We start from the raw sequence: 15,471 nt of genomic DNA, 5'->3' as shown, positions 1-15,471 counted from the left end.
TATAACGCAGTCAGCAGCATTTCATGTATCCCAAGGGGAGTCCTACCTCCTCCTGCCATAGTTGTTAACTCTGCTCACTACTCAGCAGCTGGTCATAAAAATAAACATGGCACAACTTAATTGGTCAAACAGGGATTACAAACATGTGCTTTTGTAAAGATCTTACTGTTCGGTGTTCATTTCATTCTGTATTATCATTGAGGTCCTTTAAGCACGCGCGTTTGCACTCAGCCTTATGGGAGTTTTCATTTTCCCTCTGGGTCATTTAATTCTCTGGAGAAGCCTCGGTTTCACCTTCTGCACAGATGCAAAAGTGCCTTGAAAGGGAGAAGGAAATGAAACTGAAGCACCAGTGCTAGTCCACAGCTAAGAAGCTGTTCGGCCACACACTGAACAAGGCACACGGCAGGGAGGTGAACAGATCTGAGGCTCAGCTCAGGAGTGATCATGGCTGGTGAATGCGGTTTTTTCACCTCTAAATCTATGGCATCCCTCACTCATTCTCACCCTCCTCACAAGAGATGTTTGCGTTGCAGTTGAAAGCTGAGAATGGGGAAGTTTCCAGGGTGGTCGGGGAGTGGGAGAGCAGGAAGTTGACCTGGGGGATTTGCTTACAGTTGGCTGCCCCCTGCCATACAAACACAGGAAAGAAACTTCTCCCAGCTCCCCAGAACAGAGAAAAGTGTCTGGGGGACCAAGTCGGAACTGGAGGGCATACTGCATGGAGCTCAAATTGGCACACGCTGCATAGGTGTGGCTTCTTGTGGTGCCAAGTTGTGTGGGCACCTCTACGGGCAAGCCATGCGTACACAGCAGGAATGACCCCCCAAGTACCATCCCAGATCACCTTGATGGTTGCTGTTCCCATCGGCCATTTCATCCAAGTCTTCATCTGGGGGCTCGCTGGGGGCCTGCCTCAGCAGAACCGATGAACTCCTGCCTGGCTCCAGATGCAAGACATCCCATTGCCTGTTTCAGCAGCAACTCACTCAGAATGGATCCTGCCCCCCTGGCAGCTTACAGGTGAGGAAGGGGTTGATGCAGCTGAGCATGGAAAACCCTAGAATCTGCCTTGTGCTTGCACACAGGGGGGGTGGGATTAGCAAGGGGGCTATTTGGGGACAGTGTGTGCAGGGACTGCCATCCCTGGGAGGATGCTTGGGGGTGGGGCTAGATGTCCTGGGGTTTGCTCTTTTTGTACAGAGGCAAGGCTGCATGACCATGACTCTCCCCTCCCCCTCCAGCCAGGCACTCAGGAGAAGGAGAGCTTCAGTGGAGACTCCAATTCCTGCTACTAACTCTTCACTGACACGGTTGAGGTGAGACTGTGAGAAGGGACCAGGGAGAGGTGCCTGTGTAGAGCGTGTGATCATTGTGGGGTAAAAGAAGGAGGGTCAGTTGATAAATCTAGAGGGAGAAATCATCCTTGCTGGGTAGTCCTGTGGGCACAATATGCCTGCCACCTTTCCAGGGGGCTTTTCTCTGCCACCTCTTATGCATTTGGCAGCTATCAGCAGGAGGTGGGCTTGCTCTCAAGTGGGCTAGCATGTCTTCTGTGTTTGCATGGGCTTCCTCAGCAGCCTCTTTCATTGCCTTCACAGCATCATCGGGAACCACGGCAGCCTCAAGTCTTCTGACTCTGAGGTGAACAGTGGCCGGGCACTCAAGATCTCTGGTTCTGGGCTAGTCAGTTTCCAGCAGAGCAGGGAGAGTGAGTGGAAAAACAGGTTGCTTACCTGTAACTGAATGCTCTTGGAGTTGTCATTTATGAAGTCTCATATGTGTCTTTGCTGCCTGCACATGAACCCAACCTCAGAAAGTTCTAGAGCCAGCCTCAAATGTTTTGGCACACCTCCCTTCTATGCGTTGGGAGCAGGTGGCAACTGTGTATGCCTGGAGCTGAAGAGAAGGCACCCTCCTCCTTAGATCCTTTGGGCCGCCGTCAGTAAGTCCCATCAACACAAGGTAAGTAGACAAGAGATGCCAGCGGTGGGGACAGCTGGGCGGGCATGTGTGAACTGCACAGATGTCCACTCAAAGGTCATCAATTGCAGGTTCACAACCTGTTTATCTTCTTTATGGTCTCTGTGAAGTTCCACACTTGGCTGATTAGCGAGCTGAGTAGACAAACAGGACGGAGGGTGTTGGCAATCAAAATAAACCAAAGAACCCAAAGAACCTTTTGCCTATTACAGACCAACCTGCAATACGCTGATGAAACAGAAGGTCAGTGGAAGTTGGACTCAATACTGCCTGTCCAAAGGAGGCATCTCAGCAGGCTCTAACAACTAGAGAGTAGTGCGACATGAAGATCAATGGAGAGGACCATGTGGCAGCCACACAGATGTCATCAAGGGATACGCCCCAGAGAGAGGCAGTAGAGGTCAACACCGCCCCGGTGGAGTGGGCTCACAGGCAGGTAGGTAGTGGTTGCTTGGCCAGCTCATAACATAGGGAGATTGTGGCCATGACCCGTTTAGCCAGTCTTTGGCAGAGGGGGACCTTCTGGCACTCCCTGGGTTCCCCTTAGGTAATGAAGACATTTAGGTCTTGCCAGAATGGCTGAGTCTGATCAGGTAAAATGAGAGAGCTCTCCTTACATTGGGTGAGTGTAAGACTCACTGGCCAGCTTCCACAGGCTGTGGGAGAAAACTTGGAAGTACTGCAGGTTGTGATAGGTGGAAAGCGTAAACCACTAAAAGACAGGTTGGGCTGAAGCACAACGTTATCCCTGTGAAGCACGATGTAAGGAAGATTGGCTCAGAAGGCACAGAGATAACTGACCCTCTTGTGCAATGTGAACACTGCTACAAACACTTTCTTGAATATTGAGATTGGTAGTTGCCATAGATTTAAATGGCTTGCCCAGGAGTTTCGCCAGAACCATGGACAGGCTTCACTGAGGGAGAAGGGGCTTCCGAGGGGGGTGGATCTGCAACATGCTCGTGAATGATTTGGTAGTTTGGTGAGAAAACAAGATCTTGATTACCTGAGATGGCAGCTAGATGAACCATTACAGTACCTCTCCTCTGGGTATTCAGGAGAATGAGAGCATTGGCTGAGACTGAACATCCCACTAATGATCCATCACTGACACCCTCCTCACCCTTTTCTCTCTTCCTTTATTCCCTGACATGCCTCCCACTAGGAAGGTGGACTCCAGGACCATGGACAGCAGCTGACCTCCAGATGAGTGTTTGCCTCACGCCCAGCCATGCACAGAGGAGGTGTCTACTGCTTGGAGAATCCCTCTACAGGAGATCGTGCAGTGGGGCCTTCTATGTTGAAGGTGTGATGGACTTCAGCTTCAGAGGCGAGAGGAGAGAAGTCCCCTAAGTCAAAAGCAGCCCAAGATTGTCTCTGCCTTGTCTTAGCTTTACTTCTGGGGCCTCAGCTGGGTCCTACACTCCTTTTTACCCCATGCCAGGCACTTAAAGAACGTCAGTTCTGGAAGTTGACCTTCCTTGGTTATCAGGGGAAGGGATCTCAGGGGGCTTTGTGCCATGATCCGCAGGGTGGTTTGTAGAGCGATCAGGGCACAAGGGACACTCCCCTCCTCATCTCTTTGGCTGTGGTCTGCTTTGAGGAGAACCACTGTTGCCACCCAAGAGGTTCTTCGGCAGGTAGCACATTCTTTCCCAGATGTGGAAGTGCTCTTGTGACGTGCACATTTACTGTCCAGCCTGAGAGCTGCACTTCTCAAGACAAAGAGGCAACAGAAGAAGAAGAAGATATTGGATTTATATCCCGCCCTCCACTCCCAAGAGTCTCAGAGCGGCTCACAATCTCCTTTACCTTCCTCCCCCACAACAAACACCCTGTGAGGTGGGTGGGGCTGGAGAGGGCTCTCACAGCAGCTGCCCTTTCAAGGACAACCTCTGCCAGAGCTATAGCTGACCCAAGGCCATTCCAGCAAGTGCAAGCGGAGGAGTGGGGAATCAAACCCGGTTCTCCCAGATAAGAGTCCGCACACTTAACCACTACACCAAACTGGCTCTCATGGAGCAGGCAGGCAGCTGCAAGAGAAAGGGTGCCTGTCAGGTGTGCTGTCTCCATAGCTCCACACTTCTCCTGTGAAGGGAACTGACTCATTCTGAGCCAGATGCGCATTTCCTGGGACTGCTTCAGGAGCATGGGCCCACCTCCTCACCAACCCAGCATTCATCTTCCACACCAGAACTGAGAAAGGGCAGAGAAAACAGGTGGTTTAAACAGGTGGTTTGTAGAGGTGCTTAGAATAAAGCACTTGCAGAAGCAGGATAACAATTAATGCACGTTAAGTGTTACTGTTATGGTGCATTTTGTCAGTTTTTCTTTTATCGTAGATTCCGTTTTATCGTGCTTTTGTGGTCTGTTGTTTAGAGTGCCTCAGGAAACCGTTTCATCAGAACTGTGACTCTGTGCCTTCCTGAGAACTGTCCACATCCACTGTGGTGATCCTAAGCCCCGATTAACATTTCCTTCTCACATCTGCTATTTTTTGTATTTGCATGCCAATTTATCGCCATTTACAGATTTTTCCCATCTGCCTTAATCCAATCTCAGCTATAATCACCCAGTTACTCATGCATCTTGATTCTGACAGTGGGAGGGATTCCAGTGTCCTGGCCCCACTAGTGGACCTCCTGATGACAGCTGGTTTTTTTGGACACTGTTTTGGACTGGATGGGCCACTGGCCTGATCCAACATGGCTTCTCTTACGTTCTTCCTGACAACCTGCCTTTGTTGGTTTCTATACGTAGTGGTTGAGGAAATTCTGTTACACTGTATCTGAAGAAGTGTGCATGCACACGAAAGCTTATACCTTGGAATAAAACTTCCCTGGACTTAAAGGCACCACTAAACTCCAACTTCCTTCTCTTTCCCTGTTATAGAAAGGCCCTTTTGATTTTTAAAAGAGGGAGGAGCCTAGACGCAAGGACTGCTAAATGGATGTGCAATCGTTTCATGCACACACAAACAACATTTAGTTTTCTTGTCCATTTCCTAGTGCTAAGAGAGCCAGGGTTCCTCTCTGCCCAAGTGGAAGGGCAGAGAAGAGCAGGGGATTGCCTTAACTCCCCCCTCTCTTATCTTATAACAAGCAAGAGACTAGATGGGAGGTGCAAAAATTGCCTCTGGGTGTTGACACCTTCTGCACCATTTTTGGGGGGGGGGGGGGGTGGAGCAGGCAGGCAGCCACAAAAGACTAAATGCATGGGGTGGGGAGAAAGCATCAGAGCTGACTGGGGAGACAGTGCTGGTGGGAGAATATGTAGGGAAGGGGTGGCCAGACTTGCTTAACATAAGAGCCACATAGAATAAATGCTAGATGTTTGAGAGCTGCAAGGCATGAATGTCAGATGTTTGTGAGCTGCAAGGAAGGAAGGAAAATGTGAAAGAAAGGTGGGGAGAAAGCAAATAGATGGGGAAGGGAGAGGTGGAAAAAAGCAACTTGAATTGTCTTTTCCAAGCCAGCCAAAAGAGTGATGGGGGCTTCAAGAGCCACAGAATATGAGCGAAAGAGCCACATGTGGGTCCCACACTGTATTTTGGCCACCCCAATGTACAGCATGCAGAATGTGACTGGGACATGAACATCCTATCAGTGGAGATGGTGTAAATGGATACAGAACAGGCCTCACTGGATGGTCAGCTCAGTGTGAGTGTATTTCTTTTCCTTCTGCAGTCTAGAGCCAGAAAGGGGCCACCCACCACTGCCTCCTTGCACCTTCATCTGGGGCCTGTCCTGTTGCAAGAACAGACTGGGGAAACAAGACTGATTTGTGGGCGCAGGTGGTGGTGGTTTCCAATCCTCAGAAGTACATTTGAGATGTGCTTGTAAATCTGTGTTCTTGGTTACCTTGGTGGGTAAAGACATCCGTCAGCAGCCGTGCAGACACCAAAGATATTACTGATAGGAAAAAAAAATAGTTTATCAAGGCATCATGAACAGCACACTACAAAACACGATAAAACCGAATACACGATAAGATGTTCTTTGCCTTTTATCATTCATCAAGCCTTCCGTTTGATCACAGTTGTGCAATGTGTGAATCATAGCACCTCAATAAACCATTGCAACTTCACAGATCCTACGACTTGGTCTTCCCAGGACTCTTCCAAAAAGTTGATCTCGGTTGTTCAGTGATGCCTTCCAAAGTGGGAGAGGGTCTGGGAGTTCTGGCCAACCATCTTTCCATGGGTGGCCAGAGGAAGTCTTTTGCCCACCTCACCAACCAAGGACTCACTGTTTCCTTGTTTCTAGACTTTTCCTCCCTCCTTATATGAGGTTTCTTGATACTCATTTAACTGACAAAAGAATCAAAGCAGCTCAGGGGCTTTTTTCTGACTTGGGAAACTTGAGTTCAGATGCCTGCTTAGTCATGAAGCTTGAGTCAATAACCCTTTCTCTCAACCTAACTTGCCTCACAAGGTCATTGTGAGGATAACAGAGTATTCTCTCCCCCTCCCCCCACCCAGTATATTCCACAGTGGAAGGCAGAACACAAAGTTCAGGGCAAACTGCAGATTAAACACACAGGCTAAAAAAATAGAGGGCTAAACCAGACATGCAACTTTCCATTGCCAGGTATAGTCCTGGCATCAGAATTGAAGAGGGGGCAGAATACAGTGGGGCCAGGCCTGCCACCCTGGTAGCTCAAAGCCATGGATGGGCTCAGAATGAACAGCCCTTCGGACAAACTTTTAGTCCAGTAGCACCTTTAAGACCAACAACGTTTTATTCAAGGTATGTGCTTTCATAAGAACATAAGAGAAGCCATGTGGGATCAGGCCAATGGCCCATCCAGTTCAACACTCTGAGTCACACAATGGCCAAAAAAACCCCAAACCCAAGTGTCATCAGAAGATTCACAAGTGGGTCTAGAAGCCCTTCCACTTTGCCTCCCCGCAAGCACCAAGAATACAGAGCATCACTGCCCCAGACAGAGAGTTCCATCAATATGCTGTGGCTAATAGCCACTGATGGACCTCTGCTCCATATTTTTATCCAATAATCTAATGAACAGGCAGGTCACTGAAAAAGTGGAAATAGGAGGCACTACATGACATGGTTGCCACTTCTGTGCAACAATCTGAGCAGGTGGAAGATGAACTTAATTACTCAAGGAGACTGGCTAATCTGCAATGAAGAATTATATTCTGAGCTATTATTGTTGTTCTTAAATAATTGTTTTTAGTCTTTTGTTGTGGTCACTGGGTGTACCACAGTGTATTTGTTAAAATACAAGAGAAGGAAAATTGAGCTAGGAAATTGACTTATTTTAGTGCTATCTTACATTTTTGTTATCTTATGGTTTTAATTTTTAATAACAAACTAAATAATATTATTTGAAAATATTTAAGCCATATAATTGTTCAAAAGCTGTGAATACTAGACAGTACTTTAGAAATTACTTTGCACCGACATTAAAATGGTTGACAAATTGTAAATTAGTACATTTAAAGTATTTAATTTTATTTAAAAAGTACCGTACATTTCAGATCACATATACAAAAGCTGTGGTAGGTGATTTGATGACACATTGGAGGATGTGTTACTGCATCTTTCATGAGACATGGAGAGAGGGCGTCTGGAGAACTGGATTGCCCCCCCCCCCCACTTTGTGTGGTGCTACCAATGCTGGTGCTTTGGGGTTCCTTCTTTTTGTACTCAAGGGAATTCAGACGGAGCCCCTGGCAATCCTCAACAGCCCACGGGGAAGAGAAGGGGGCCTCAGGACTGAAGGCTGGGCACCGCTGGGCTTTCAGCTCTGGTTCCTGCCTGCCTCAGCCAACTCTGACGCTGGAGGGCGCAGACGGGGCGGCCGCCCCGACTCCGCCCTGCCCCAGGCGTCCGGAGGGAGCGCAGCGCCGCCGCCCCACAGACGGGCTCTCTCTGCAATCGAGAGCTCCTCGCCCGATGGCCGCGCCGCCGCTGCTCCTCGAGGCCCTGCTGGTGACCCTGCTCGGGGCGCCCTCCTCGACTGCCGCCCCGACCGAGGTGAGGCTGGGCGTGCTGCTGCCCGGGCGCAACGTGGGCTACCCCTGGGCCTGGCCGCGCGTCCAACCCGCCCTGAGCCTGGCCCGGGAGGCGCTGGAGCCCCAGCTGCGCCACCAAGGCCTCGCCCTCCGCACCGCCTTCGCTTCCACCGAGGACGCGGACGGCAAATGCGACTCCGGAGTGGCCCTCTCCAAGGCCGCGCATCTGATGATCTTCCACCAGCCCGACGCGCTGCTGGGGCACAAGCTACCGGGTGGCGTCCTTGGTCCGGCCCTTCCAGCTGCCGCTCCTAAGAGCCGGGGCCTACCGGAGGGGAGAGTTTTACAACAGGACGGTGTACGGCGGCCCGGCGGGGCCCGACCTCCGCGCCTTCCTGGCCCAGCTGCTCGGGCACTTCAACTGGACCTCCCGCGCCCTCCTGGTCGTCAGTCCCAAGCGGGATCACTTGCAATACTATTCCCGCTTGTTGAGCTTGCAGGAGGAGCTGGCGGCCGTCCCCAGCTTCACCGCCCTCACTCACTACTATAAGCAGGCCGGCGAGGCTGTCCACTTCACCCAGGCCAACGGGCGAGGTGAGTCGGGCCAGGCGGGAGAAGGCTCGATAACACCGGCCCGCCCATCTGAAGCCGCTCCTTCCCTCTCCCCCGCGCCCCGCAGTCCTCCTGGGGCATTGCGCCCGTGCGCTCTTCCCCCCCACCCCACTCCACTCCGAGGGCTCTGCCAGTGGCAGGTTGCCCAGTCCAATTCAAGAAATATCTAGGGGCTTTTGGGGGTGGAGCCAGGAGACATTGGGGTGGAGCCAGGAGCGAGGGTGTGACAAGCATGATTGAACTCCAAAGGGAGTGCTGGCCATCACATTTCAAGGGACCGCGCACCTTTGAAATGCCTTCCCTCCATTGGAAATAATGAAGGATGGGGGCACCTTCTTTGGGGGCACCCCTGGTCCAATCTTTTTGAGGAGAGGCATTGGATGGTATGCTGCAAATTTGTTCCCTCTGCCTCAAAATACAGCCCCCCCCCCAGAGCTCCAGATACCCACAGATCAATTCTCCATTATACCCTCTGGAAATCGGTCTCCATAATGGAGCGCCTCGAAGACATTTCCCCCGCCCTCCCCCGCTTTCTGATGACCCTGAAGCAGGGGGGGCCTCCAAAGTATCCCCTGCCCCCACCTGGGGATTATAATAAACAAAAAAGGAATCACAGTTAATAGGACAAGCAATGAAAGTTAAACAACTCCTGTGATATGCTGGCTAACAAAAGTTTAATAAAATCATTTAAAAACCTTCATATATTTTAATACAGGGGTGTCAAACTTCTGGCCTGGGGGCTGAATCAGGCCCCTGGAGGGCTTCTATCAGGCCCCCGAGCAACTGGCTGTCGTCTGCTTCCTTCTCCCTCTCTCTTGCTTTCTTCTGCATCACAGCTTGCTTTGCCAGGCTTGCTCAATCACACAGGAGCTACATAGCAAAACCACTATTTTCTCCATTGGCTGAGGCTCCTCCTTTGGGGAGGAAGGGGGGAAGGCAGAGCTTGCTTTGCCAGACTCTCTCAATCGCACAGCAGACCTACTGAGCCAAGCCTCTTCCTTCTATTGGCTGAGGCTCCTCCCCCTTCTGGTCCCCTGGGGAAGGAACTCATTTGCATATTAGGCCACACCCACTGACATCACGTTTCACACCAGGCTCTCTTGTAGAAAAAGCCCCGTGGGAACTCATTTGCATATTAGGCCACACCCGCTGACAACCATTGTTTCACACCAGGCTCCTGTAGAAAAAGCCCTGCAGCAACTCATTTGCATATTAGGGCACACCCCTGACTCCAAGCCAGCCGGAACTGCATTCCTGCTCAAAAAAAGCCAGATAGATAGAGAGATAGAAAGCTTTATGAATTTTAGTGGTCCACATAAAAATCATGAGAATCCATCTGTCATGGCACCATGAATTGGTGGGTCCTTGAGTTTGAAAGTGAAGTCTGAGAAAATTTCCCTGGTACTTGATGGGGGTGGGAAGGACACTGATGGGAACCTGGCTGCCAGGAGGGGACAAGGAGACTGCTTCACAACGACCGTGTTGTATATTGCCCAGCCCCAGAACATGGCAAGAGGTGGGACTGGGAGACTCCAGTGTACAGCACCAACAATGTGATGAGGAGCCAAAGTCCCAGATAATGCAGAGCATCAAGTCAAGCCTTGCGCTTCATGCATAGCTGAGGGGCGACTTCCTGTCACTGCTTGCCCTCCGTTCCTTCCTTGTGTCTGACTCACACTCCTCTGGTCTGTCTGGTTTCTCCTTAGTGGTCTTCATCTATGGGTCCTTGGAGATGTTGCAGGAGATCATGGGCCTGGCACAGACTCAGAACATGACCAGCGGTGACTACATCTTCATCTATGTGGACATTTTTGGGGAAAGCCTGAGAGCTGAGGGGCATCGTGAGGCAGCCAAGCCCTGGCAGAGCAAAGAGAGCCAAGATGCAGGAGGCCTCCGAGAGGCCTTCCAGGTAAGCCCAGGACTCTGCTGCAGGGAAGGAGGGAGGGGAGGAAGGAAGGGGAGGAAAGCTAGGGAGCTTAGGTGCTGGAATCACCCCAAAGGATATTGCCTTCCCTGGGTGTGTTGCAATGAAAGCTTAAGGGCGTGGTGGGATTTGGGGAGTTTAATGTGTTGAGCCATGACTGTGCTGCCTTTGCAAGACAAATAACTAGCAGCTGATATGAACTTGGAAAATGTTTTCTGTAGCTTTAAATTAAGGAAACGTGGGAAATGTAGTTTTTTAGGTACTGTGTAGGTCAGATGCCCTAAGGAAACCTGGGAAATATGGTATTGCTCTTCTTCCATCTATTGTGTAGTATTTTCTGTAGCAAGAATGAGGGATGGAATAATCCATTTCTTTGTCCAGCACTAGACCTTAAAGACTCAGCATGAGGTCTCTCCTACTTAATTTGCAGATTTTGTTATCATAATTTGAGTAGAATGCTGTAATTTCAGAAGTTACAATAAATACACCAGTACAGTAAAACTTATTTAAGTTCTTAACGTGTCTGTGCATTTGGCCACAGCTAGAAGGCGCTCCTGGGACTTAGCAGAGTGCCTGACCAAACAATAACCTTCAGGAGATTTGGAGCAAGAATGAGTCCTGCAGTGACTCTGAGCAGGTGCAGAGATCTTTCCCCTGAGGAGTGAGTCCCCACAGCCAGACTCTTTGCCTTGACATGAAAAGAAGAGAAGTTTGCTTCTGGGCTCCTCCAGATTGAGTCACAGCCCGTCTAGTGAAGGAGGGTGACCTGCAGATGGGGCTCTTTAGGGTCTGCCTTGGCTGGGCACTTGAAAGGGGTCTTGGGAAAGGCCTCCTTCAGCAGGGAAAGGCCTACAGCCTTCTGTGCCATCCCACATTTGGGATTGTTCAGGCCAAGATCTGTCCTTCCACAGAAGGCAACTCAACGAACAACAGTTACAGGTAAGTTATAAGCTGGATAAAGCCCAATAGAGCTTCTGGCTGCAATTCAGTGTGTAGAGACTTCCCTTGGCCCAAAAGGAGGTGAGAAAGGGGACAGGGGAGGCTGGCCCTCTGAGATGCAGAGTCTTTTCCATCTTGCAGGAGACCAGCCTTGGAAGAACCCTGGCCTGGCTAACCTGCTGTTGTGTCTTCCGAGTTGCCAGACCTGCTCAGGAACTCCTGAAGGAGTCTCAGCCAGCTGGAGCTCTCCTGACCTCTTTCTCTCATTGCAGACGGTGCTGGTGGTCACTCCCCATGAGCCCCAGACCCCCGAATACCGGCGTTTCCAGAGCCAGCTGATCCTGCGTGCTCAGAGAGACTTTGGTGTGGCAGTGAATGACTCCATGGTAAATCCACACACTCTTGTTTGCATGCCTTCTTCTGCATTCTGTTATTATGGGATGGAGCGCTGGGCCCTTTGCTAGAAGTGACATCTCACAGCAATCTGGGGCCAAAATCACTTTCTCCCTTGGCCTTGAGAATCTCCTATCATGACCAAAAAATGACCCAAGAGATTCTCCAGGTTTGGGGTTGAGGAAGGCAATTGTTTATTTGCTTGGCTGGAGAGTCACAAGGGTTGGCTTGATAGATCCAGGTCAAAATGAGCCCTTCATAAAGCAGGGAGTTTGCAGTGGCCTTCTAGGCAGTTCTCTGTTTTGGGCAACCGTTGTTGCTTCGCCCTTCCTGGTTTTCTTAGTTATTGTCCTGAATGCATTTTCAGTTGTGCAACCTCTGCTGTGTTTTTTCAGTCTTGAGAGTGACCACTGCCCCTTTCCCCCTCTTTCCTCCTATTCACTCCCACACCCAGCATGCACTGCCCCCTTGTTCTGCCTTCCTTGTGTGTTTCCAGGCTTGCCTCTTGTCACTCAGGTCTGGACTGCTCTTCCCTCCTCGATCTGTCCCTCAGCTTCATGTTGTGATCCAGGAGTCTTCTCCATGTAAATTGAAAAAGGGTGAATCCCAGGCTTCATTTCTCGGGTGGGCTGGGAAATCTAAGCTCTCCTGAGACACCCTTTGATTCCCAACATCAGAGCCATGCCCCAGCCAAGGAGAAGATGCTGGTCTGGAGCCATTCAGGGGCCCTCTGGCTCCCAGTTGATTGAGATAGTCTATCATGTAGCACATCTCATGGCTCCATTAGCAGAGCTGTGTTTAGATTGTCCCCAATGATGACCTCCAAGTTCAAGGCAGTGGCTGCTAGCAAGAAGGGAGGGGGCTCACAGGATAGTTCCACAGTTTTTATTTCACTCTCTGTGTCTCACTCTGGCAGGGGACAGTGGTGGCCGTCTGCTTCCACGATGTGCTGCTGCTGTATCTCAGGGCCCTGAATGAAACATTGCAGGAAGGCGGAACCAAACGGGACACCAGCCGCATCCTGGAGAAGATGAGGGGCCTGGAAATCCAGGGTATTGGATGTTTGGCAGAGAGAAAAGAGTTGTGGAGAAGTGGAGGGCAGGGAGCTTGCTGAGGAGTTGGGGCTGGGGGTTGGGGGAAGGCAGCAGGTGGGTGTCCTGGGCTGAGAGAGATCAGGCCAGGAGGGAGCAGGAGAGGGTGGGAATGGGGGGGGGGGCTGGCTTTAGAGAGGAGCTGCCCCAGAGCCTGTCCAAGAGGCAAACTCAGCCAAGGTTCATGAGGGACAACCAGTGCTGGGGGCCACATAGAACTGATGTGCGTCTTCCTCCCTGCCCTCACCCATCCAGGTGTCACTGGGACAGTGAGCCTCAACAGCAAATATGACCGAGAGATGGATTTCGACCTGTGGGCCATGAAGGATGTGGAGAGCGGAGAATACCAGGTGTGTGTAGGGGGTGGGGAGAGAGATGTCAGCCATGGTAGGGGGGAGGGTCCCCAAGCAGCCCCATTGGGTCTCCAAAGGGGCTTGTATGCCTCAGATAGGCACTGAAGAGCCCTGAGTGAAATTGGGGGACCTGAGGGTAGTGGGAGGTGAAATGCGAGGGCTTCCAGGCCTTTCCATTTGGATGGAATTCTGGGAATTTGCAACAGATGTGGAGGGAAGTGTTCCCTGGGCCTGTGGTCTGAATCCAGCCCCTTTCCCCTAAAGGTGGTGGCTCATTACATGGGGCCAGAGAAGCGGATCAAGTGGCTGGGGCCCATTCATTGGAAGAAGGGGAGGCCCCCTCTTGACAACCCAGACTGTGTCTTCAACATGGATGGCCTCTCCAGTGGTAAAAGTGGGTGTGTCCAGGGGTAGAGGGACGTCATCTCACTGGCCTGTTCTCATTGGCCATTCCTAAGGCCTTTCATCCCCTCTGCCACCTCCAGTGGTGATACATCTTACAAGCAGGACGACCCTAAGTAGGAAAATTCAGATGGCTGCCATTTTGCCTCCCGTTCTGCTCTCTGGCTGGGAGCCAAGAGCTGATTCTCCACCAAGCAGTTTGTCTGTACACAAGGCACTGGCATGTTTTCATTGGGTTAAGTTTTTATATATTCATACAGTATAGTTGGCATGATTTCACAGGTTTGTATTTTCACACGTCTGAATAGGAGTCCTGATTTCCTCCTCTCTCGTAGACCTGCCGTCACTGCTCACTGCACGGCAACCAATCCTAAAAACATACAGAGAGCAAACTGATCAGTCTGACCAATGGTTGTGTATTTAAACAAATAAAAAGCCTTACCATTTCATTCTTTGTTATCATTGACCCAGTGAAATTGAGTGTTTTCACACATGCACATTTTTGCTTTTCTTTATGGCAGGGGTGGCCAACGGTAGCTTTCCAGATGTTTTTTTGCCTACAACTCCCATCAGCCCCAGCCAGCATGGCCTACAACTCCCATCAGCCCCAGCCAGCATGGCCTACAACTCCCATCAGTCCCAGCTAGTGTTGGCCACCCCTGCTTTATGGGATTTGAGTCCTCCCTCCATGTCATTTGATCATCTGGAGGAGCCTCAGTTTCACCTTCTGCACAGATGCAAAAACAGCTGGAAAGGAAGGAGATGAAACTGAAGTACCAGAATTTGTGCCTTTTTCTCCATCCTCAGCTATGAGTTGCTTTGGGGTGGTGTCTGAATGAGTGCTTTCCTCAACTTAGCTAGTTTGACCCATTTGTCTTCAGAGCAAGACACTGGGCCAATCCAGACCTGCAAGTGAAGGATGGGTAATTTTCTCTGCTTTGAGACAGGCATTCGTTATGCCATCCCCAGTGCACCCTTCCACCCACACTCTGGAGCTTGAAGGGGTGCTTCCAGTCTGATGGGTCGGTCATCCTTAAGTAGGGATGTTCTAACACTCACCAGTTCATCTCATCATCTGCTTGCTTACTGGAATAGGGAAGTGATTTATTGCCAATAGGTTCATTTAGGAGAAACTCAAGTTTCTGTCCCAGGTAAGTTTTTTTTTTCATGAAGCAGATACTCGGGGGCCTTATAGGAGCCTTCTGGGGGCCTGATTTGGCCCCGAACTGCATGTTTGGCACCCCTTATCTAGATATTCTGGCTAATAGCCACTGATGGACCTCTGCTCCATGTGTTGATCCAGGCCTTGGATTCAGTGGGAGCTCACAGGAACGCAGCTCCTGAACCTTTCTGAGAGTTCCTCCTCCTGAGAGTGCCACCTCCTTATCCATTGAATAGTAATGCGCAGCTGCATAACAATCCCTGGATGAGCTCCAGCTATTTTTCTACAAAATGTCCCCTGTGTTGATCCAATCCCTCTTGAAGCTGTTAATGCTTGCAGCCGCCACCGCCACCTCCTTTGGGGTGTGTGCTTGAGATCCAGGCTCCGGACAACGTGGCGGAGGATTATTTGAAGAAAAATGGGGGGGGGGGGGCTTAATGTATTTTTTGTAACATGGGGAGGGGAGTCTCTGGAAGCGCCCGATGCCCGCCTCGATGGGGGGGGCAGGGATTCAGGAGGATCCCCTCGAATCCTCGACACCCCAGCTGGAGAAGGAAGACTCAGCGAGGGTGAGCGGCGCTCGGCCTACAGCTCCGATTCCTGCCTGGGCCTGGCTCAACCGGCCCTGCGTC

The 15,471-nt window shown here is 50.8% G+C and overlaps 1 protein-coding gene across 1 annotated transcript; it reads left to right on the top strand.

Annotated features, from left to right (window-relative positions):
* Nucleotides 1-1,563: 1,563 nt before the first annotated feature.
* Nucleotides 1,564-14,126, top strand: LOC132590620 (atrial natriuretic peptide receptor 2-like). The gene is made up of 8 exons (XM_060263592.1): nucleotides 1,564-1,711; nucleotides 7,696-8,165; nucleotides 8,266-8,557; nucleotides 10,282-10,484; nucleotides 11,711-11,824; nucleotides 12,748-12,883; nucleotides 13,178-13,272; nucleotides 13,540-14,126. Exons 1-8 carry the CDS (start codon nucleotides 1,564-1,566, stop codon nucleotides 13,687-13,689), a joined length of 1,608 nt encoding a protein of 535 aa, XP_060119575.1. The 3' UTR covers nucleotides 13,690-14,126.
* Nucleotides 14,127-15,471: the final 1,345 nt, after the last annotated feature.

The sequence above is a fragment of the Heteronotia binoei genome, unplaced genomic scaffold (assembly GCF_032191835.1).
Source record: "Heteronotia binoei isolate CCM8104 ecotype False Entrance Well unplaced genomic scaffold, APGP_CSIRO_Hbin_v1 ptg000366l, whole genome shotgun sequence".
NCBI lineage: Eukaryota > Metazoa > Chordata > Lepidosauria > Squamata > Gekkonidae > Heteronotia > Heteronotia binoei.
Note: the sequence above shows the minus strand (reverse complement) of the source record. Positions and strands in the feature narration are given on the sequence as shown.

Coding starts and splice junctions, on each gene's coding strand:
- LOC132590620 (XM_060263592.1), top strand. CDS start 1,564: ATGGGCTTCCTCAGCAGCCTCTTTCATTGCCTTCACAGCATCATCGGG. Junction 8,558..10,281: donor CACCCAGGCCAACGGGCGAG/GTGAGTCGGGCC, acceptor GTTTCTCCTTAG/TGGTCTTCATCTATGGGTCC. Junction 11,825..12,747: donor TGGCAGTGAATGACTCCATG/GTAAATCCACAC, acceptor TCACTCTGGCAG/GGGACAGTGGTGGCCGTCTG.